This window comes from Bidens hawaiensis, unplaced genomic scaffold, assembly GCF_021521415.1.
Source record: "Bidens hawaiensis isolate Kalapana, Puna unplaced genomic scaffold, B.hawaiensis_p1.1 tig00015346_1, whole genome shotgun sequence".
Lineage (NCBI taxonomy): Eukaryota > Viridiplantae > Streptophyta > Magnoliopsida > Asterales > Asteraceae > Bidens > Bidens hawaiensis.
This window is the reverse complement of record NW_027492370.1, coordinates 354,535-379,186: the sequence shown is the minus strand read 5'-3', so window position 1 is coordinate 379,186 and position 24,652 is coordinate 354,535. Positions and strand designations below refer to the sequence as shown.

At 35.6% G+C, this 24,652-nt stretch overlaps 2 protein-coding genes across 2 annotated transcripts; both read right to left on the bottom strand.

Moving 5' to 3' along the window:
* Positions 1 to 1,824: 1,824 nt before the first annotated feature.
* LOC143548964 (uncharacterized) lies at positions 1,825 to 14,417 on the bottom strand. Its single transcript, XM_077039994.1, has 14 exons — positions 13,052 to 14,417; positions 11,937 to 12,062; positions 11,633 to 11,826; positions 11,337 to 11,547; positions 10,991 to 11,228; positions 10,762 to 10,909; positions 10,363 to 10,674; positions 5,904 to 7,215; positions 4,477 to 4,602; positions 3,393 to 3,586; positions 2,977 to 3,187; positions 2,659 to 2,896; positions 2,432 to 2,579; positions 1,825 to 2,344 (listed from the first exon to the last, which is right to left on the bottom strand). Exons 1-14 carry the CDS (start codon positions 14,343 to 14,345, stop codon positions 2,027 to 2,029), a joined length of 5,070 nt encoding a protein of 1,689 aa, XP_076896109.1. The 5' UTR covers positions 14,346 to 14,417; the 3' UTR covers positions 1,825 to 2,026.
* Positions 14,418 to 19,170: 4,753 nt separating this feature from the next.
* On the bottom strand, positions 19,171 to 23,891 carry LOC143548963 (G-type lectin S-receptor-like serine/threonine-protein kinase RKS1). Its single transcript, XM_077039993.1, has 8 exons — positions 23,697 to 23,891; positions 22,143 to 23,439; positions 21,779 to 21,907; positions 20,719 to 20,909; positions 20,235 to 20,445; positions 19,902 to 20,139; positions 19,673 to 19,823; positions 19,171 to 19,591 (listed from the first exon to the last, which is right to left on the bottom strand). The coding sequence occupies exons 1-8, from the start codon at positions 23,889 to 23,891 to the stop codon at positions 19,283 to 19,285; spliced, it is 2,721 nt and encodes a 906-aa protein (XP_076896108.1). The 3' UTR covers positions 19,171 to 19,282.
* Between the last annotated feature and the right edge of the window lie 761 nt (positions 23,892 to 24,652).

Below are 24,652 nucleotides of genomic sequence, written 5' to 3'. Positions count from 1 at the left end.
AGGATAGAATTGATGTATGTCAAAATGTGTTTCAGTGTCCAATGAGAAGCTTACGCGTAGCATGAAATCAATCGTCACGACGATTTCTAAGAGGAAACTCATCGTGAACCCACCTTTTAAAAACCATAAGCAAGATTAGTTTCTGAGAGTCAACACATTGAATTCATACAATAAAGTCCAACTAATTACATAATAAATATGGGATAAATATTCGGATTTTCTATGCACACCGCCCAATACGTCTCGGATAGGGAAGGTGTTTCTAAAGAGATGTTTTTTTTTTGTTTCTTTGATGTTAAATTTTATTTTAATTTTAATCTTATTTTATTTAGATACAAACAAATGTTTAGAATTTTTTCATCTCAATATCAAGATTGTGTCACAACTCAGAAGACATAAGTTTAGATCACACATCAAACTTAGTAAAGATCACCTTCTTTGTGTGTCTGAACAACACAATCGGAAGTCGGGTACGAAATGCAAGTCAACAAGTAACCCTCTTTCATTTGGCTATCATCAAGAAACGACCCATCTGATTTAAAAAGAAGTGAATTGAATATGGGTAAAAGGTTAATTTTATATGAAAAAGATAAATATTTAATTAATTTTTAGGCTTGAGTAAATATATAGATGATGGAATTCTAAGTGCAAATACTTAAAAATCCCATTTTATTATGAAAAGAAAGCGATGAGCCGATGAAGAGATGAAAAGATGTCACAATATTAACAAATCCTTTTTTCTAGTTGTCTTAGTGGGTCGAGATAATAATAATACGCAAACCCAAATATTCATAAAAGAGAGAATATAGGCTAAGAGCATCTGCAACGGGCAACATTCCTTGATGTCTGGATCTACATGGCAATCAAACGGACTCGGGGTAAATGACAATTAACCACCGTTATGGGCCTGAAGTCTGATTGTACAATTCGTGAAGGCAGACAACTGACAAACTTGATGGGTGGGCCATAGCCCATAGTCATCTTCCTTTCATCCAAAATCATCAAACTCGAAATCAAAATACCATCGCAAACTTGATGTGGCTTGTTGTTTGTGAATGCTTGTTGTTGTAGATGCTCTAAGTATTAAAACATAACACAAACCCAAATTTGAAATCAACAATGTATCTTTAGAGAGAGAAACTGTAGTAGAAAGAGTAATTCGTAAAGTTAACGATCATAAGGAACGGGTGATGCTATTAAATAGTTTCTGGAATATATTGTTACAATTTGGTGGTCGAGGATTTATGTGTCATGTAGCTAGATATTTGTTTCCAACTTTCATTATATATATCATGGATCAAATTTGTTAGTTGTAATATTTGAAACTGACTTAATTTCATGAAATATAATAATTATATAGTACTATAGTAGTAACTGGACTAATGAAAGTCATAACTTTTAATTTTGTTAACTGAATTCTAAATTCTAATTTAATGGAAAAGTAAATTGGACGGCTCTAATGAACGTTTAAGCTGATTTTATTTCAAATCAAAACATTATAAATTGTTCATCGATCACCAATTTAGATTGTGCTATTTGCTTATAGGAGTTATAGGTAATTTTTTGATGCAAAATTTCTTTCTTTAGTCATCGATGATGCATTGGTGAAACTTAAACATTTAATAGAAGAGGGCCCATGGGTTAGTTTACACTTCTAAGCAAAAAAAATGGGTGGGGCTGGAAAGACCCCTTTGACCCATGTCTATATAAGTTATAGTTACTCAAAAGGATAGTTGATTTTGATATACAAGTGCATTGTATTTATAGTTACTCAAAAATCTTTGATAAGTTATACATGCCAATCTAATAAAATTACCACCATCAAGTTTACCAATTTGTATGGTGATGGTATGACCGGAGCTTGACAGTATGCATCTTACAAGTGTGATTGTAAAGACATTTTTGGAGCAATGTCACATTACTTTATAATAAGTTGCAACCTATTACATACATGTTTAAAATTTATAGAAAAACTACTTACATAGTACACAAATTCATTCATTTTAATAGTCAAGAGAATATGAAACTACCGAGCATGAACAATGGTGATGGTCTCATCAAAAACGGAGCCACCACCACCACCACTAGCAGATGCTGATGTTGAGTCTTTACCATGATTCAACTGTCTAAAGATGAATGCTGGTTGATTAGGAGACGCAAGCATTGTTTCATGATTACTCAACATAAAAGTTACGTCAGTCATTGTAGGCCGATCACTAGCCAATTCTTGAACACACAACATACCGACATGGATACATAAAATAACTTCACGGGCATCAAATGAATCTCCTAAAGATGGGTCAACAACCGTCAACGCTTTGTCTTGTTTCCACAACTCCCAAACCTAAACATGGTGTTTATTATGATAACTTTAGTTTGGTGGGATAAACAATCAACAAACAAAGATGTAAAAAAAACTTTAACTACTTACATGACCGATCAAATTAACAGAATTTTCCTTATAGTAGCTGTTGTTTTTCCTGCCACTGACTATCTCTAGAACGAGAATTCCAAAGCTAAAAACATCGGATTTTACTGAAAAAAGTCCTTCCATTGCATACTCTGGAGACATATATCCGCTGCAATCGTATCACATCATTGTTAGACAAGCGAAACAAATTAAAATTGTTCAGTTATAGAGATAAGAACGACCCATACTATGTTCCAACAACTCTACGCGTTTTGGCTTCGTCTTCATCCCCTCCAAAGATTTTAGCCATTCCAAAATCTGAAATTTTAGGGTTTAATTTTGTATCTAGCAAAACATTGCTTGCTTTTAGATCCCTATGAATGATTTTGAGCCTAGAATCATGATGAAGATATAAAAGTCCACGAGCAATTCCCTGAATAATCTGGAACCGTTTCTTCCAGTCTAAAAGAGATGCCTTTTCTTTATCTAATACATCACATCATTGAATATTTCAGAATTTATGGAACTTTTGGAAATATATTTTGGAGTTGGATTTAAGAACTAACCGAAGATGAAAGAATCCAAGCCTTTGTTTGGTAAGTATTCGTAAACTAACATCTTTTCTTCCTTGAGGAAACAATATCCCAAAAGTCGAACTAGATTCTTGTGTTGAAGCTTCGCTATCAACGTTACTTCGTTCTTGAATTCTTGCATTCCTTGACCTGAACTTTGTGATAGTCTTTTGACGGCAATTTCTTGCCCATTTAGTAGCTTACCCTGAGTAATTCGTTCTTTATTAATTGACACCATACTAGAAACAGGGACATTTCATACGCAAGAATAGGTTGGAAATGTATAGGAAACTCCGTTTTCCGGAAAAAAAGAAATTTATATCGTCGGGGAAAACTTTCATAGGAATAACTTACTAAAAGTTTTCCTATGCATTTCAACCATTTTTTTAATTTATTGTTCATTTTCCTACCTTATAAACAGAGCCGAAGCCACCTTCTCCGAGCTTGTTTGAAAAAGAAAAACTATCAGTTGCTGTGGTTATTATGCTCAAATCAAACACATGTAGATCAACATTTTCACCAATATCGTTTTTCCTGAAAGACCCTTCCAAGGATTTCAAGCTATTCTTGAAACTGAGCCCAACTCCGCCTTCATTTTGTTTGGCTGTTTGAAACAATTAAGAGGTCTTAAAAACTAGTTTACTAATGCATTTATGTTAGTTTCATTCTTCTAGCTAGGATCCACCCTGATCCATGGCGGCATGGCCCATGGGCCGGTATCGAGTCAACAATGCAAACCAAAAAACATATCAATTTGGTTTATGTAGTTATAGGTGTAGTATGAACTATGAATTGTTCCTCAAAAATAATTGGTTTTCTTAATTCATGTTTTCCGGGCAGATTTATTACAACTTAAGTTGTATACAAAAAGAATAACATTCAGGAGATTGTGATTATATATGATGTGTTCTAGTCAGAAGTCAAAATTTTTTTTATTTATGTTTAGAGTTTGAAAATTGGTTTAAACCAAAAAAACCAAATCGAATAGCACTTTGTGATTTTCGTTCCAACGCTAATTTCATGATTCATACCCTCCAAGAAATATTTGAACACTCAGGTGGATTAGTTTTTGATTTGTCAGAATCTAATCAAACTAAACCATTAAGTGTTCTTCATTCCACATATTCTTTATGGGTTCCTGTATTTGTTTATCCTATCTTCAATCTTCATTTTATTTTTGGTAAAGGGGACGATACCGGGCAAGTTCTAATAATAAAAAGAATAAAAAGATAAAAAGACATTTTCCAAGGGTCTAATAATGCCGGAGAAAGGAAATCTAATATCAGACCAAGTGTTGTGGAGGTGGTGGGGGGGGGGGGGGGGGATCTTGGTTAACTAGCCCCAGGCCTCAATTACACCTGTCTTTTGAGTTGGTTAGTTAAAGTCAACTGCCTACGTGGCAATGGAGTGACACCTGGTGACGCTTTAACTAACCAAACAACAATACATAGTCTCATGAGTACGCATATGTCAACTAAATGATCTTAGACATACCTTTTTTCTGCCATAGGTAACAACAAACTAAAGTAAACAAGAAAAACCCTGCTGCAATCACTGACGTGCCGATAACCAGAAATCGGTTTGTATGCGTTCTCTTTAGCCTCTGTGATGAGTACTTGGCTGTTATGCATTCACAATAAGTAACATTAGGCCAACATATACATAATCCTTAAAAGACGTAGAACTCGTAATTAATCATGTAATGATCATGAACACATCATATATCCATGGTAGTTAACGGAAGATGATGAGGATTAACTAATGAATTCATGATATCTAGGTTATCATCCAAAATATTGAAGCACTTGTTAATCCCTATTGCTACCATTTTGCGACCGCATCGCAAAACCTAGTTTTCTAGCAGTGAACTTTTACTATACACATTTAGCAATAGAGATCTACACAACTAAAGAGCATAATAATTAATTAATTAGAGTTAAGTCCGATAGTTCTGAGATATTAATAATTCGAGCTATAATTAAACAAGCAACTTACCGACAGAATAAGGTAGGATTGTTAATAAGAGTATCCTCATTAACATCTTGTTGGGCTGGCCATCTGGTGGTCCATTTGGTCATTAAAAAAACATCTCTATTTACACGCTATCTTTAAAATTTAGAGGAGTAAGCTAAATTACTAGGTACTCTATCAGGATCTCAAAAATTAGAAACAGTTTCAAAGAAATTAAAGTAGTTCTCTAAATACATAGATTCATAATTTTTTGGGAATGGTAGATATATATATTTTTAAAATTTTTCAAAATGAATTAAATTTTAAATAAATGTGTTTTTAGCTAAATTACAAGAATAAGACAGAAAAGTGCCATGGCCTTTTGATCTAGTATTAGGTTTATCTTCATCAAACTAGTGTGGTTTGAATCCTACAAAGTGAATATTATATGAATTTCAGGATTATACAACACTTGAGTATTAAGTTGTTAAAACTTGGTTATTATTCTATGATATTTTTCTTTTATTTTATCAACAATTTTAATTCGGATAAACCTTAAATCACAAATAATCAAGTTATCAACTCTCGATAGAACTCTAATTTATTTTCAATAGATTTTAAGTTTTTTTTGATGTGAAATATCATGACGTGAATAGGATTGAATTAAATGCGCGAAAATAAAGCTAGTTAGTACTGTGACAACTAGAAAGATTTTTTTATAGCCATAAAACGAACCCTTCATAATAAATGTACCTGCACCGATTAAATACTACATTTCGTGTTGTGTTACTTATCATTGCCAGCTTTTTTATATTATGTATTTATTTAATAACCAATATACTAGCTCTGATCATTTTTAAGTTTGTTTGGTATCGAAAAACTAACGTGACGTGATGTCTGATGATGAGAATAACAAACTTAAAAGTTACTGAGAAAATAAGATTTGAGAAACACGTTAATGACGTACACACCTAACGCGGATGCATCTACCCGGATGTAAAAAGATTGGCCCCCGTCTGAAAACGTCCTTGCATCCATCATGTCCCCGTACCACGTAACACAACCTCCACCACTGGCTCCTTTACTAACATCACTAGTTGCGTACCCCATGCATGTGCAATTTCTCAAGCACAACTCTTTACACGCTTCTAACCCCAAACTCATGTTCACACGTGACGTTGATGTGTCGGGTACCTTAACACGACCCAACTCAATGAACCCGTCTCCGGACTTGCACATCTGTGTCCCAACCTTTCTCTTACACCCTTTGGAACCGTCCCTCAGGTACCAGTCCTGTGGTGCCTGTGGCTCGTATCCAGGAAGGCAATCACACTCAAAAGTGCCTGACCTATATGGATCACAAATGCCAAAAGGACCACAATGGTTATAGCCATCACATTGTTCTTTTGGAGCGGACCAGAACCCGATCCACTTATGAGCCACCTCGTGCCAAGTTAACCTCTCCACGGTTCCAGACTCGTTAACCACTAGTCTAGAAAAAATGGACGAGTTGCGTATAAGGTAAATGACCTCCACCTCATCGTTGTTGTTTATGTAAGTCACATTAAAGATGTAATTCGGCGTCATATCAGGTACGCCACTCCATCCGTGACCCGTCCATGACCCTGTCCGCCATACTCGTGTCGTATTTTTATACAAGAACAACTGAGTTGACCCACCAAACTCCATTTTATATGAATACTCCCCAACACCCGGATTCCCACTAGACTTCCAAGATGTAAACACCCGGTTCAAACCCGTTTTCCTATCCAACCCGAACTTCATCCCCGGAAGATATGTATTTGATGGGTGATCAAAGCTTTGCCATGAATAGGCCTCTTTGTTTAGGCCTTGAAACAACACCAAATTCCCCGAATCCAACAATTTAGCCGCAAACCCATCATTCACCACTCTGGAAACATTGGTCGACCAAAACACAAAGCTTTGATCTTTTTCGTGCAGGACGAGGTTCCCGGTTTTATCAATGGATAGGATACCGGACGTGTTGGTGATTGGACTGTCTCTATTGGCAACCCAAACTACAGTTTGCTCCGAAATCTTGTTGTACCAGATACCCACGTATCTATCGCTGGAGCCTGCGGGGCTAAAAAATCCAAGAGCAAAGGTTTCTCCATTAGAGACCAAAATATCCCCGTCCTTAACAGGTTGAGTGAGTGTGATGGTGTCTATACAAGTGCAAAACCGGAAAACCAGAAAGATTAACACAGATACTAGAATAATATCTCTTTGTTCATACATGCTTTCTTTTTCTTTTTTTTTTCCCTATCAGATGTTTGTTGTGTGTTTAATAGTTTCAAAAGAAGCAAGATATGAGGATCGTGATCAGCATATAAAATATCAAAGAAAGTAGATGGTTCTGGGAGCCATCACTTTCATGACTTTGTGTAAAAAATCACATGTAAAATGATTTGACGTTCCTAATCCAAGGACGTGTTTTTATGTTTTTATTAAAAGTATGGATAAGTTCGGTACCAAACCGGTAACGATCCCAAATTTCTAGATCTCCAATTTTTGTTAAAAACTTGGTGCCGGCACCAGTACCAAAATGTTTGTTTCAGTAGCGGTCAGGCCTGGCCTTAGGGTCAGCCAAGTGAGACATTGGCTTTGGGCCTCCCATGTTCTTGTACCAAAATGTTTGTTTCAGTAGCGGTCATGACTGTCGTTTGAGTCAATCAAAAACCTAATTATTCTAAATAGTTAGAGCAAGTAGGGTATCGTATCACAAGAAGTATGTGGTCAATGCAATTCGTGTAAACACTTTCAATATTATGAAGTAACAAGTTTTAGTGCTGATCACACAAGCAATAGTTTAAATTAAAAGAACTAAGCAACGAACAAGTAAACGAGTATTAAGCAGTTAACAAAGCAAATCACACCCGGGAATTCAAGTAAGCAACCAAACAGTATCTCATGCAACCTAACAGATTTATTATTAATGATTAACTGAAAACTGATCAACCAGACAAAACCTTAGACGTCAACAATTACTTTACACACGGCACTGGTTATCAAACGGTCCTTGCCAGTGTGACTCAGTTAAGGGTAATTGTACGTTTTATCGTATTCAATATAACAAAACAGTTATATGACTAATTATCTAGCAACTGGTAACAGATCGTTCAGACAAACGTAAACCTAAACCGATCTAATACATAGAAATACCAAACATCAATAATCATATATCAATCATCAATAACAATATACAAGTGTTCTTAATCACATGAGAAAAACTATAAAGATTACAAACTATACATCCTGGGTGCGATTCTAGGAGATTAGCCGAGCCGAGACATCATCATATCTTCAATACGGGTGATATAGATCATGCGGAGGATCTTGACACGAGCTAGGATGGTGGAAATCGCCTTCTTGGACTGCTGGAATCGCCTCTTGGTCGTCAAAAACGAAGTTAGGGTTCTTGAGAATGAAAAATAACATATAAACCTAAAATTCCCGTCTGCACTCCCGTCGCGGTACGCGATGGCCATATGACCATCCCATCGCGTACCGCGACCTAAGAAAACCTCATTTTTAGATTCCTCTCATCGAGAAACCCAAAATTCATATATTATAGCTCTCGTAACTCATTTTCTAGCTCAGGATATGCTCGTTTTACTTCAAGGTCGCATTTCGTCAACCCATCTTGTTCAGTTTTAGCATTGGCTTATGATCACTCATCTATACTCTTCCCGAATCCTTGAAACACTTCCCAAGACATCAAATAATGCTTCGGTTTTCCCGAGATATCATTCCATGCTCGTACAGGTCTCCCATTTAGCATCTTTAATGATCAATTACCTGAAATACAAAAGCACGTATGAAGTACCAAAGTTCTAACAATATACTCAATAAAGCTACATAACTAATACACTAAAATACATACAAAATACCCGACCATCAGGCCTCCAAGTTCGACTAATAATCTAATATGTCATTTGCCTATATCTTTTTTCTACATACTGTTAGAAAATTTAGTTGCACTAGTCTACAAATATGTAATATGTAAATAAAATTACACTAAGATATATAGTAAGAAACATGGGAAATTATGAGAATCATCACATTTATTATGTTGTGGTATAATGTTCGCAAGTATAAAGAAATTGTCATTCATTTACAATTTTTATATGAAAAAAAGGCCTCAACTCCTGAATTTGCTTTAGGCCTCCGAGAGGCTTGAGCCGGCCTTGGTAGCGGTACTGGCGTACCATTTGTTCATCCCAACTTTTAATACATATTATGTTTAAATATTTAAGACCCATGAAGTCTCATCGATAATTAAGATAACAATTTAACAATGGACAAAAAAACATAAAGGTTCTGGTGAGGAGTAAAGAATGCATTGAAGTAAATAGCTAGAGTTCAAGGTTTTTAGTTACTTCTCTCTTTTCGATAATGTAAATTCAAATGCCACTTAAATAGTGATATGAATAAATAGAAATCAACACAACACTACCCTTGAAATTCCAAAGGTGGTTATAACACACTAGCTTTGTGATCTTAAGTTCTAGAATCGGTATATCATAAAACATAAATTGGATAATTAACTCCTAAATTTTTAATCTAAGCAGGAAGAATTGTCTTTGCTATTCAAAAAAGGGGTTGTGGTGCAACTTGTTACCCGTTTGCGTGACATTTTATTATAATCGTTTTGAGTTTAGTTTTTATTAAGCAAGAAAATAATTCAAAACTTGATTACAATGGATATATATACAAACTCGTATTTATAATATAATCTAAATTGTTAGACACAATCATATCGCAATAAAATTCGAATTAATTGAAATTATTTAGGACTCTAACCGTCTTGTTTGAGTTCCCATCTAATTCTACACCTCCTTGTGACTTATTCGAAATTAGCCGACAACATTCACCCCCTTGATTTATGAATTGAACTAATTAAGAAGGTCTTCACCTCAAGAAGTTCCCGCATCTCCTTGAACTTGACACTCGTGAGAGTTGCTGTTTACGTGTCAGCACGTTGCTCGTCACCGCTAGCTTACATGTTCGACTGTTACTTGATTTCTTTCAACACATTCCCAAATAAAGTGGTACTGGGTACTGGTTATCGCCCACCATTAACAATACCTTTTTTGAAATAAGTTATGTTGGTAAAATAGTTGATAATCAAGACTGTGAACTGAAAATTGAAAGCAATCATTAACTTATTAAAACACAAACTAACTTGACCCTTTAAAGCAAGACCCATGCACGAACTCCGCTTCATAAGCTGACTTTAACCCATCAAGATTAACCTTCAAGTTTTAGCCCATTAGATTTGTACTGTTCATACTTTTGGAAATGCTACCAACAGACAAGTTCATACAAGATGTTCAGAAGTAGTCACATACTAATTGTTTTACATGCCTCATTTATGGCTCAAGAATGAAATAAGATATTATGAAATTATCGGGCATGAAGGATAGTAATGGTCTCATCATCGACAGAGCTAACACCACCACTTGGTGATGTAGAGAGTAAGTTCCTTCCATAATTCAAGTGTCTAAATATGAATGCTGGCTGCTTAGGAGAAGGAAGCATTGTTTCATGATTACTCAACATAAAAGCCACGTCAGTCATTGTAGGCCGATCACTAGCCAATTCTTCAACACACAAGATCCCGACCTGGATGCATAAAAGAACTTCACGGGCATCAAATGAATCTCCTAAATATGAGTCAACAATCGTCAATGCTTTGCCTTGTTTCCACAACTCCCAAGCCTAACAACAATGTTGAGTATGAGAAAACTTGTTTGGTGGGTTGAATAATAACAAAAAATATGCGATAAAAAATTGTCATGTACTTACATGCCCGATCAAATTAAGTGATTTCTCTTTATTATAGCTGCTACATTTCCTACCACTGATTATCTCCATAACTAGAACTCCAAAGCTAAAAACATCGGATTTGACGGAAAAAACGCCTTCCATTGCATACTCCGGAGACATATAGCCACTACAATCATATTATGTCATCATCAGATAAATGAAACAAAGTAAAGTTGAGTTGTGTTATAGAATGGAGAACTACACATACTATGTTCCGACAACTCTTCGTGTTTTAGCTTCATCCTCATCCCCTCCAAAGATTTTCGCCAATCCAAAATCAGAAATTTTAGGGTTTAAATTTGTGTCTAACAAAACATTGCTTGCTTTTAGATCCCTATGGATTATCTTGAGCCTGGAATCGTGATGAAGATATAAAATTCCACGAACAATCCCCTGAATAATTTGGAACCGTTTATTCCAATCTAAAAGAGATGCCCTTTCTTGATCTAATGATGGACCATTCCATTAAAATATTTCAGACTTTTCAATAAAAAATATTTTAGAAATTAAAGTAGTTGGAGTTTAAGAACTTTATTATAGGTTAGAGGACAAACCGAAGATAAATGAATCCAGGCCTTTGTTTGGTAAGTATTCATAAACTAGCATCTTTTCTTCATTATGAAAACAATATCCCAAAAGCCGGACAAGGTTTCTGTGTTGTAGTTTCGCTATCAACGTTACTTCATTTTTGAATTCTTGTATCCCTTGACCTGAACTTTGCGATAGTCTTTTGATAGCAACTTCTTGCCCGTTTAATAGCTTACCCTAAATAAATCATTGTTTATTAGTTGATAACAATTATAACTAACCCCAAAGGCCATAATCGTTACCGAGATAGACAGGACACTACCTTATAAACAGGGCCAAATCCACCTTCTCCAAGCTTGTTTAAATAAGAAAAGTTATCAGTTGCTACAACTATTGTGCTCAAATCAAACACTTCTAAATCAACATTTTTGCTAATATCCTTTTCCATGTTAGACCCTTCCAAGGTTTTGAAGTTTTTCTTGAAATCGAACCCAACTTCACCTTCATTTCGGTTGGCTGCATCAATCCATTAGGAGGTAGTGAAAACTGGTATACTAATGCATTTATGTGAGATTCATTTTTTTTTCTTTTTTCCAAAGATAATACATGAATAAATTTTGACATACCATTTTTCTTCCTTACGTAACAGTAAATGGAGATGCACAAGACAAACCCTGCTGCAATCACGGGCATCCCAAATATGAGAAATCGGGTTTTGTGCGATCTATTTGGCCTCTCTGATGAATACTTGGCTAAATATAATATCATGAAATTATATGAGCTTATTTGTTAACGACAAATCTTTAAAAATAACCTTTGGAAATGCATTATGTTTCAAAGTTCCTGTCACTTGGTCGTTAGTACATCCATGGTAATTAACGACAAATATCCATGATGACTTGAATTCATGACAACGTACAAATTGTCATTTTAAATATAGAAGTTAGTTACACGGATGGTTCTTGTGATTTGGGCAAAATAACGAGCTTAACAAACTCGTGATCTTTAGGCGGCTTTAGCCAGTTAATGAAGATCAACATGCGACTACAAGTCTTAGTGGCATGGTCGCATAATGATATATGAATTGGTATGCTAAATTTAGCCTACTAGTGACACGTGTTACTTCATTATTAGTAAAATGTGGGTCTCAATGTACCTTTTATAACTTTCAGTGTCAAAAAGCGCGAGCTAATTCTAAGCGGCCGTAGTCTACTAGTTTGATGTGGCGAGCTTTGATCGGCCTAGAAAAGAAATGACTAAAAAGAAGTGGGCTAATTTTTAATGACTATTTTGGAAATGAGTTGTATATGCTAGGGCTACACCACCCCATTTGACACTCCATCAAACGGCCGTTCACAAAACATTTAGACAGCTATTTTGACAAAAAAGAATGTTAAACTTGAAAATATTGGTCATGATGGTCGCTTGAACGGTATGCAAACAAAAATCTGGCCATATATAGGAAAGAAGGGGGGGGGGGTGTTAAACTTTTAAAATTATTGGTAAGAATAGCCATTTGTCTAATATATAACGGGCCATTCTAGCCATAGATGGTCAAAATTTGATAATTTTTTGTCACGGTCATCCGATCTCTATCCAGACGGCTATTTGAAACGTGTTGTGGGATTAGATGTTAGACCACCTTTGATTGGTGGTCAAGTTGAGTATTCTGGTAACTTTCCTTGAAAACAATGATTCGCAGTTCAAAAGAAAAAAAAACCATAAATAGTTGGTGGCGTACCTAATTCATTGGCATCAACACGAATATAAAAAGACTGCCCCCCATCTGTAAACGTCCTTGTATCATTCATGTCCTCATACCATGTAAGACAACCTCCACCCTCGGTCCCTTTACTAATATCAGCAATTGCATACCCCATGCACGTGCAATTCCTCAGGCACAACTCTTCACATGCTTTTAATCCCAAAGTCATGTTTACACCTGCTGTCGATGTATCCGGTACCTTAACATGAGCTAACTCAACGAACCCGTCTCCGTCCTTGCATAACTGTGTTCCAACCTTTCTCTTACACCCTTTCGAACCGGCCCCTATGTACTGGTCCCGTAGTGACTGTGGCTCGTATCCAGGAAGGCAATCACAGTTAGAAGTGATCCATTTATTTGGATCACAAAAGCCAAAAGGACCACAATAGTTATAGTTATCACACGGGTCTTTTGGAGCCGACCAGATTACATTCCACTTACAATCTGCCTCGATCCACATTAACCTCTCCAAGGTTCCAGTTTCAGTAACAACATATCTAGTATACATGGACGAGTTCAAGTTGATCATATGGTAAGTCGCCACCTCCTCATCGTCATTGCTTATGTACGTAACTTCAACGACGATATCTTTCCCCATCAACGGTACGCCGCTGAATCCAAGACCCGTCCATGAGCCAGCTCGCCAAATTTTTGTCATGCCTGCTTTAACCAAGAACATCTGAGATTTTTCAGCTAACAGTATTCGAGTAGAATAATCCCCGACTCCAGGATTCCCAGGAGACTTCCAAGATGTACTCACCCTATTCAAACCTGTTTTTTTATCTAAACCGAGCTTCATACCCGGAAGAAACGTATTTGAAGGGTAATCAAAGCTTTGCCATGAATAAACGCCTTTGTTTAAGCTTTGAAACAACACTAAATTCCCCGAATCCAGCAACTGAGCTGCAGAACCATCATTCACCAGACCGGAAACATTGGTTGACCAGAACACAAAACTTTGATTTATTTCGTGCAGGACAAGGTTCCCGGTTCGATCTACAGATAGGATACCAGAGGAGTTTGTGATGGGGCGGTCTGCATTGGCGACCCATACGACTGTTAGATTCGAAATCTTGTTATACCAGATACCCACGTATCTGTCACTGGAGTCTGCGGGACTAAAAAAACCAAGTGCGAAAGTTTCTCCATTAGAGACCAAAATATCACCATCTTTAATTGGTTGAGTGAGTGTGATGGTGTCGATACAAGTGCAAAACCCGAAAACTAGAAAGATTAACACAGATACTAGAATTCCTCTTTCGTGTAACATGTTCTCTTTCGTTTTCTTCGGATATGCTTTTTGTCTGTTTGATGTTCAAAAGAAACAATGCATGAGAATCTTGATTTATGTAGATAGATGTGTCTGGAGCTGTTTTTCACTTTCATGTATTTTTATTTTTCTAATAATTAATGTGTTTAGATGCCGGTCATAAAAGGGTATTTGGCTTAAGAATGGTTTGTGTATACTTGGCCAGCTGGGTCAATGGAAGTCGCTGAATTCAATCAAAACCTTATCTCTATAGTATAAATCGATCACAGATATAGCTTTCAAATACTCTGGCCCAAATTACCCACTAAAGCATAACACTTGCCATATATAGTTAACATACTCAAAATGATCATTAACTTTTTAAGTACTCCTTCAGAATAAAATGTACTTTTAGTGCATCAATGTCGGACAACTGTCACTGATTTTCCATACCCGTCTCACACGTTCAGCCACCCCCGATCGACCCATATTGGAAGCTTATGGAGATGGAGAGGCTACTGTGAATGCTTTTATGCATACTTTTTTCTGACAAATATAATTTATTTTATCTGTATCACTACAAGGTTTTTGGTTTATAGAGACAACATTTTTGGCCTACAGCAGGACATGCCATTGCTAGAATTAAGCTTTGTCTCTATAGGCTCGTTGCTATATGTGACTAGTCATCGCCAAGAAGTGTGGCCGCTATATGTTACTAAGTAGCGACAACTTGTCTTCTCTATGAGTTCGTGAAAACATTTATTAAAAATAAATCAAAAACATATATTTTATTTTATTAATAATTACAAAATTTTAAAATTATGTATATATATTAAATTATTTTTGTTATAGCAACAACTTGTGGAGACAACATCGCTACAGGTGTGTGGAGACATGTCGTTGGTTTAGATAAACGTTTATGGAGACAACATGTTATTGCTATAGATAAAAGCTTATGGAAACAATAAATCGTCGCTATTAGTCAACCTTTTTTTATTTTTTATTTTTCCTAAAAATTTATTTCCAGCTGTTTAAACCTTAAAAATGTTATAATCAAATAAAAAAACTGCTGAAACATATCAAACCAAACTAGAAGCCAAAATATCACTACATTAATAGTGCGTTACAAACCAAAATATCACCAAGCTAACAGTGTATTACAAACCAAAATATCTCGAATTAGTCGAACTACAAACCAATAAAAAAGTAAACAAGACCATTAAATATCTTCATCACCACTACGATCACCAAGACGATCACCACGACGCTTACCACCTCAATATTGCTTTCAAAGTCTTTGCGAATTTGTTCAAGTTGTTCCATTCGCTGTTGAAACTATCGCTCCATGTCTTGTTGCATTCTTTCCCAATGATTGCTCGTTAACTTTTTCTTCGAGTTCTGTTGCAATTTGTTCTTTCATTTGCTCACTAACGGTGTCTTGCCAATGATGTTGTGTGGTGGGGAACATACTCGAGGACACATTAGGGGACGTCTTTCTCACAACACGACCAACACCCCGAATATGGCTAAGCATTTCTCCTAAGGCACGTTTCATGACCTCAAACAACCCACGCATATGAGCAACGTTTAAACTACGCGTGCATGCTAGCGTTGAAACAATAAATATGGGATATATATATATATCTTCCGCTTGCTCATATGTTCTAATCCTAGCCTCAATCCACGCTACGTGTAACCAATTTAAAATAATCAATCGGGATTACTCCATAAAATAGTAACCAACTTTGAAAGTTGTTCCAATAAGGTCATTGAACTTTCATTTTTATTCCAATCATAGATATTTTACCTAGATAGTAGGTAATCTAGGTTATTTTTAAAAAATTTTCAATGTTTTTATTTTGCATAATAACTTTTAAAGGTTGCGAAAATAAATAAAAGTGCGAAATATAATTTTAAAATTCCGAGAATTTGCAAAAAAAAGTTCGAAAAATTGCAATAAATTACAAAAAATGAAAAAAAAATGGAAAAATGTTCAAATTTTCTTTTTTGGAAAATTGCAATAAATTACAATCATTTTAGTTATATTGTTATTAGAGGTGGCAAATGGGTTGGGTTGGGTCAAAACGGGTCATGGGTCGGAACGGATTAGGGTTGAAACGGGTTAGGGTCGAAACGGGTCACTTAAAAAATGGTTGTTTTGGTTCGGGTCGGAACGAGTTAAGGTCAACAGGTTCGGATTAAAACGGGTCAAGGTCGGAACGGGTCAAAACGGGTTTCGGGCCAGGTTTTTTTTTAGCAACGAATCAGCACGTTTTAAACACGTTACAGCTCGTTTTAACAACAAAAGCTCGTTTAAGCGATTTTTTTGGTTCGTTTCAGCACTTAACAGCTCATTTAAGCGATTTTTAGTTTGTTTCAGCACCAAATAGCTCGTTTAAGCGATTTTTCAGTTTGTTTCAGCACCTAACAGCTCGTTTAAGGATTTTTCAGTTCGTTTAAGCACCTAAAAACTCCTTAAGCGAGTTTTCAGTCCGTTTCAGCACCTAACAGCTCGTTTAAGCGATTTTTCTGTTCGTTTCAGCACCTAACAGCTCGTTTAAGCAATTTTTCAGTCCGTTTTAACACCTAAAAGCTCGTTTAAGCTATTTTTCAGTTCGTTTTAGCACTTAACAACTCGTTTAAAGCGTATTTTCAGTTCGTTTTAGCACCTGTTTAAACGATTTTTCAGTTCGTTTCAGCACATAACATCTCATTTAAGCGATTTTTTAGTTCGTTTCAGCACCTAACAGCTCGTTTAAGCGATTTTTCAGTTCGTTTCAGCACTTAATAGCTCGTTTAAGCGTATTTTCAGTTCGTTTCAGCACCTAACAGCTCGTTTAAGCGATTTTTCAGTTCGTTTCAGCACCTAACAGCTCGTTTAAGCGATTTTTTAGTTCGTTTCAGCACCTAACAGATTATTCAGTTCGTTTCAGCACCTAACAGCTAGTTTAAGCGATTTATTAGTTCGTTTCAGCATCTAACAGCTCTTTTAAGCGATTTTTTAGTTTGTTTCAACACCTAACAGCTCGTTTAAGCGATTTTTCAGTTCGTTTCAGCACTTAACAGCTTGTTTCAGCACGTTTTGACCAAAATGGGTTGTTTTGGTTCGGGTCGGAACGGGTTAGGGTCAACAGGTTCGGGTTAGAACGGGTCCGGGTTAGGTCAGAAAGGTCAAAATGGGTTTCGGGTCGGTTTTTTTTTTGTTTTTTTGTTTGTTGAACGAGGACAACAGACAAAACGTTTTAGTTTTATTTTTTACTTCTTTTGTTTTTGTTTTTATATTTTGAAATATGGTTTTTTATTAATTTTTTTGAATTTTGTTTTGGGTTTTTTTTAAAAAAAAGCCTAGATTACCTGCTATTCAGGTAAACTATCTAGGATTAGAACAAAAATTAAAAGTTCAATGACCTAATTGGAACAAAAGTTTTTATCAGTTCCTGATTGGAACAAATTTCAAAGTTGGTTACTATTTTATGGAGTAATCCCCAATCAAAAATAATAATTTAACTTGTAGCAACGACATGTCGTGGATCTACCAAGTCAAAAATATTTTTAAGTTATTTAATATTCCATAAAGTAAATAAATAAATAAATAACTTAACTTGTACGGCAACACAGTCGTTGCTAAAGGGATTGACCGGTCAATAATCTTTTTAAGTTTTTATTATATACTATTTTATAATTAAAAAAAATCAAAAGAATATATTTTTAACTTGCTACAAAGTTTGACCGGTCAAATAAAATTTTAGTTAATGAATATTTGTTATTCTATAATTTAAAAAATTTCTAAAAGAAAACAATTTTGCTTGTAACGACGACTTGTCGTCTCTATAGGGTCTAACTGGTCAAAAACTACAATATCTTTATATCAACGACATGTAATATCTTTATATCAACGACATGTCGTCGCTATAAGTTAATATATAGCGACGAAGTTTGTTGTCGCTATGTGTTGTCTCTATAGGGTCAAATTCTTGTAGTGATATATCCAGACATGATGCGTTCTTCAATACCATCTTTATATCAACACTTACCCCTTTAGTAAATTGAGCAGGTTGTTTTTCAATACCATTTTTTTCCAATATTTAACATACCAGGCATCACCTTCACTCTTATTTAGTTTTGTATGTGCAGGTGATGGGAGCTTAAACGATTGACGTGGAGCTAATATGATGAAGAATAATCAAAACCCAAGAGGAAGGATGCACATGGAAGTCCTGTATGGTTCACAGGATAAACAAACGTAGAAAAACGAAAAGTTTGAACATGAAAAAGGCTGGCGTAAGGTGGATTTGCATAGCATAAGGCTACGCTAGAAGGGGGCGTAAGGCGGTAAGGCTAAGCTAGGCCCGATGCAGCCTACGGCTTCTCGAGTTTCTTATGGAATGTTCGTTTTTATATTCCCTATTTAATGGAACCAACCCTAGGTCAAAATATTTCTTCCCTCGGGCCGTTTTTCATGACTTTCAGAGCTATTCCATCAACTACAACTCATTCTAATCAAGATTTCATCCATGACTAATCAGTTCAACCCTAGTTTTGTAACATCCAGTTTTGTGGATAAAAATAAAATACAAAACTTATATATTAAAACGACCAACTAACGAGTAAAATAGTTATTAGAAATATGAAGCACCTAAACGAGCGTTAATACGATCGCATATCAATTAATATAAAATAAATACGATAAAATCACTTTTCGCATGAACATAAGCCTACACACACATATTTTGAAATCACGTTACATAGTTCATCTAATGGCTTGGAGCAATATGGCGTTAATCCGGAATAGGTTGTAACACATTTTATACTAGTGTTCAAACCATCATAAAAAAGGACTAACATTCAACACTACATTTATAATGTTCAAGCATATGTCACATAATCCAGTTATTTTACATTTCTCGGTTTTAAAAGTGCAAGTTCAAGAGGATAGTACGTTACGCGGTATTACGAAATTACCGAGGATGAGGGATGGTGATGGTCTCATCGTCCACAGAGCCACCACCACTAGTCGATGCTAATGTTGAGTTCTGACGATTTGATTGTCCAAAGATGAATGCCGGTTGACTAGGAGAAGGAAGCTTCGTTTCATGACTACTTAACATAGTAGCTACTTCTGTCATTGTAGGTCGGTCCGCAGGCAATTCTTGAACACACAAAATACTGATATGAATACATAAAAGAACCTCACGGGCATCAAATGAATCTCCTAAAGATGGGTCAACTACTTGCAACACGTTTCCTTGTTTCCACAAGTCCCAAACCTGAATTTGTATTGAAGTTTGTTTGGTGGGAAGGACAATTAACAAAAAAAAAAACAAATCAAAACAAAAAAAATTAGTTACATGCCGAGTCAAATTAATTACAGTGTCCTCCTTGTAATAGCTGTTGTTTTTCCTACCACTTATTATCTCCAGAACTAAAATTCCAAAGCTATAAACATCAGATTTTACTGAAAAAAGGCCTTGCATTGCATACTCCGGAGACATATAGCCACTACGATCAAATTATGTCATCATTAAATAAACAATGTATTAAAATTGAGTTGATTATAGAGCTAAGAATGATATATACTATGTTCCAACAACTCTACGTGTTTTAGCTTCGCCTTCATCTCCTCCAAAGATTTTTGCCATTCCAAAATCAGAAATTTTAGGGTTTAAATCTGCATCTAGCAGAACATTGCTTGCTTTTAGATCCCTATGGATGATCCTAAGCCTAGAATCATGATGAAGATATAGTAGGCCACGAACAATTCCTCGGATGATTTGGTACCGTTTCTTCCAATCTAATAGAGATGCCTTTTCTTGATCTAGGAACCATTCCAATGAGTATTTAAGAATATATAGAAATTTAGGAAATTATCTAGTTGAATTAGAGAATTAAGTTATAGGTTAGGATGCAAACCAAAGATGAAAGAATCCAAGCCTTTATTTGGCAAATTTTCGTAGACTAACATCTTTTCTTCCTTACAGAAACAATATCCCAAAAGTCGGACAAGGTTTCTATGTTGAAGTTTTGCTATCAACATGACTTCATTCTTGAATTCTTGCATTCCTTGACCTGAGCTTTGCGATAATCTTTTGACAGCAATTTCAAGCCCATTTAGTAGCTTACCCTGAGCAATCCATTCTTCATTAGCTAATACACACACACATACATATATTGGAAAAAATGAACGTGTTCTTATTATTTTATCGTAATTACCCAATTCATTTAAGCCGGTTTTATAAAAGAAATTTATTACAATCCAAATCTTAACCAAATAAGTCCATACAAAAATTTGATCGATTGCTTAAACCCAATAAAAAACCCATTTTACTTAAGGACCAAACTTTTCTCGCCTTCAACCCAAAAAATTTAACAATTTTTGAGGACAGCGTGACACTACCTTATAAACGGAGCCAAATCCGCCTTCTCCAAGCTTGCTTGAATGAGAAAAATTATCGGTTGCTGCAACTATTGTGCTAAAATCAAACACATCTAAATCAACATTTTTACCAATATCCTTTTCCATAGACCCCTCCAAGGATTTTAAACTATTCATGAAACTGAATCCAACTTTGCCTTCATCTTGTTTGGCTGCATCAAATAAATAAGTGGATCAATGAACATTAGTTTATAAAGAACGCATTTGTGTTAGTTTCATTCCTCTTCTACCTAAAAAATTAAGTCCGAACCCTGAACCATGAAATTTGATCACTGGCCCAAGCGGAATAAAAAAAAAAGTCTCTGTTTGGTTTGATCCCAACTTTCTTAATTTTTAGATGAACTAGCTAGTACTGCTGGATGGATGTTTCAGGGGTAGAATGCTTTTAAGATCCTTGTATAATGTTGTATTCGAAACATATAATTAAAGTAAAAAATATTAGTCCTGTGTGTATATTTTGAAAATGGTTTAAATTAAAAAAAAAACAAATCAACAGGAACAAAATGATTTGTTAATTCTAGCTTCGTTTCACGTCTTTTATGATACATGCGTATTCTCCTAGAATAATTAACAATCAACAAGAATAACTAACTGCTATTGATATAAACAGCCCCTAATATATAGATAACTAATATGTCCCCTCAAGCAAAATAGGTGCGAAAACGTGAAGCTTGGGCTAAAGAGTGTCAAAACGTCAAGATGACAACCCTTTGGTCAATACATCCGCTAGCTGAACAGAAGTAGACGTATAACAAATCATGATGCACCGAGTTAGAAACATATCATGAATAAAATGCAAATCAATCTTAAGGTGTTTTCGTGCGCTGATGAAACAAAGGATTGAGTCAGTTAAGGTTCATAAGTTGATAGTTTAGCTCAGGTAACTTAGTTAAACTGCTCTCAAGTCTCAGCTCTGATACAATGGGAACTATAAAGCATGCAACTAAATATCAACAAGAATAACTAACTGCCACTAATATATAGATATACTATCTGATAATATACATGAACTTTGACATACCTTTTTTCTTTCTTACGTAACAACAAATGAAGGCAGACAAGATCAGAAACCCTGCTATAATCATTGGCATCCCGATGATCAGAAATCGGTTTTTATTGGATCTATTTCGCCTCTTTGATGAGTACATTGCTGAAATACGATCACAGGAAACATTAGGCTAACTGGTATTTCTTGTTCAGATGGTTAATTATCATTTTCAGCTTTAATAAGACTATAATCATCTTTGTGTGGTAGTAATGTTACTGATTTGGATCAATATTTGTTAAGTAAATAAATAGACAAATATTTCTTTATCCTTATATAAATATAAGTTTTCAAAGAATGAAGACAATAACAAACAGAAATATAACTGATAGTGTAATACCTAATTCAGCTGCATCAACCCGTATATAAAAAGATTGGCCCCCATCAGAAAATGTCCTCGTATCGATCATGTCCCCATACCACGTAATACAACCTCCACCCTCAGCTCCTTTACTAGTATCAGCAAGTGCATACCCCACGCACGTGCAATTCCTCAAGCACAAATCTTCGCACACTTTTAATCCCAAACTCATGTTCACACGTGCCGTAGATGTGTCCGGCACCTTAACATGTGCCAATTCAGCAAACCCATCACCTGCCTCGCAAATCTGTGTCCCGGCCTTTATCTTACACCCTTTGGAACCGTCCCTTAGGTCCCAGCCCTGTGGTGACTGTGGCTCATATCCGGGAAAGCATTCACACTCAAAAGCGCCTAATCTAAACGGATCACAAAGGCCAAAAGGACCACAATGATTATAGCCATCACACTGGTCTTTTGGAGCCGACCAGTAGTTAACCCACTTATGATCTGCCTCCTGCCAAGTTAGCCTGTCCATGGTTCTAGACTCCGTAACCACTAATCTAGAAAAAATAGACGAGTTGATCATTTGGTAAACGATTGTCACCTCTTCGTCGTTGTTTGTGTAAGTAACGTTAAAAAGATAATTTGCACTCATCTCAGGTATACCACTCCACCCGTGACCCGTCCATGACCCAGTCCTCCAAACCTTTGTCTTACCTTGAAACAGGAACAACTGAGGGGACCCAACAAGCTCCATTTTATGTGAATAATCCCCAAAACCGGGATTTCCACTAGACTTCCAAGATGTAAATACTCTGTTCAAACCCGTTCTTTTATCAACCCCAATTTTCATACCCGGTAGAATCGTATTTGAAGGGTGATCAAAGCTTTTCCATATATAGACTTCTTTGTTTAGGCCTTGAAACAACACCAAATTCCCGGAATCCAACAACTGAGCTGAAGAAACATTATTCACCACGCCGGAAACATTGGTCGACCAAAACACAAAGCTTTGATCTTTTACTTGAAGGGCGAGGTTCCCGGTTTCATCAATGGATAGGATACCGGATGAGTTGGTGATAGGGCGGTCTCTATTGGCAACCCAAACCACAGTTTTCTCAGAAACCTTGTTATACCAGATACCCACGTATCTGTCGGTGGAGTTTGCGGGGCTAAAAAATCCAAGAGCAAAAGTTTCTTCATTTGAGACCAAAATATCACCATCCTTAAGTGGTCGAGTTAGTGTGATGGTGTCAATACAACTGCAAGACCGAAAAATCAGAAAGATTATTACACATACTAGAATGCATCTTTTTGATACATGGTTTCTATTTTCCTATCGGATGCCCTTATTCGGTATGATGTTGCAAATATATTAGAAATCCAAAAAAGAATTATTCGAGTCGTTATAATAGGTCACATTTTCAATGATTTTGACGTTTGCTTAAATAATTAATAGGAAAATACCAAAATAAGCGAGTTTTTTTTTTCAATTGAAAAAGACAAAAAAAAATTGGCTTATAAAAATAGTCATTATCAATAACTGATAGTCACATAATTAACTCGTTCAATTTGGTTCACTTTAGGGTATACATTTGTGATCTGTAACTCGTTCGCGGTGGTACTTGTTGGTCTAGACATTCCGATTTGCTCCAACTTTTGTGCAGATAGTGGATCAGGAGGTGGTCGCCGATGGTGGCAAGTAGAGGCGGAAGAAAGTGGTAGAGACGATGAGTTGAAGATGGTGTAAGTTCTTAGCAGTTTACTCTTTATTATTTGTTTTAACATTTAAAAAAAATTTAACTGATCGAGCTAGTATTTAGAACCAATGTGTTGCGACAGGACTACTAAAAAAATAGACATTAAAACGTTAACCACACATACACGTTAACTTGAAAAAATTAGACCAAAACCTAAAATTATATAGAAAAGTACACTAAGTTGAAACGGTAAGAACGTAAAAGGAAGAAAATGATTTTTGAGACTACTTTGACAATGGAAATAGCAATGAAATTTATTTTTAATTCTAAAAATATTTAGTGATTTTTATATAATAATATTTTAAACAAAAAGATTACAATAATAAACAAAATAAAATAGCAGTTTGTCCATCATTTAACATTAAATTCAATGAAGGTGACGAAATGAACAAACCTCAAATAAGGCTATTAAAAGAAAATTACACTCAATAATTTTTTTCGATGAGTTTCCATCTTTTCAGAGAATGACTTATTACAAGTTCTTATCTCCATCATTAATGTTACAATACAGATTTTCATACGCAATTCAAGTTGTCAAATTATGAAATATTATCACACATGCTCTCCTCGTACACATAAAGTTACCAAGTTTAAAGTTTGTTTGTTTACACAAAAATTATATGTTGACGCATGCCTAGCTTGTTGTTTATTGTTGTTCCCAACTTTTCCACGATAATATCACCCTCGTTTTTCACAAGATGACCTATAGTGGAGGCCAAATTTAATTAGTCACTCAAGATGACCTATGGCGGAGGTCAGATTGATTTAACTATTCAATATGCATGACCT

Excerpts from the sequence above, each read along its gene's own strand:
- LOC143548964 (XM_077039994.1), bottom strand. The coding sequence starts at position 14,345 with ATGTTACACGAAAGAGGAATTCTAGTATCTGTGTTAATCTTTCTAGTT. Across the intron at positions 10,675-10,761 it reads CACTTAATTTGATCGGGCAT|GCTTGGGAGTTGTGGAAACA; the intron begins GTAAGTACATGA and ends CATTGTTGTTAG. Across the intron at positions 7,216-10,362 it reads TTACTATCCTTCATGCCCGA|GGAAAAAAAAAAGAAAAAGA; the intron begins TAATTTCATAAT and ends AACATCTGATAG.
- LOC143548963 (XM_077039993.1), bottom strand. The coding sequence starts at position 23,891 with ATGTTAAAACAAATAATAAAGAGTAAACTGCTAAGAACTTACACCATC. Across the intron at positions 23,440-23,696 it reads ACGAGTTACAGATCACAAAT|GAAAATAGAAACCATGTATC; the intron begins GTATACCCTAAA and ends GGCATCCGATAG. Across the intron at positions 20,446-20,718 it reads GATTTGGCTCCGTTTATAAG|GGTAAGCTACTAAATGGGCT; the intron begins GTAGTGTCACGC and ends TGGATTGCTCAG.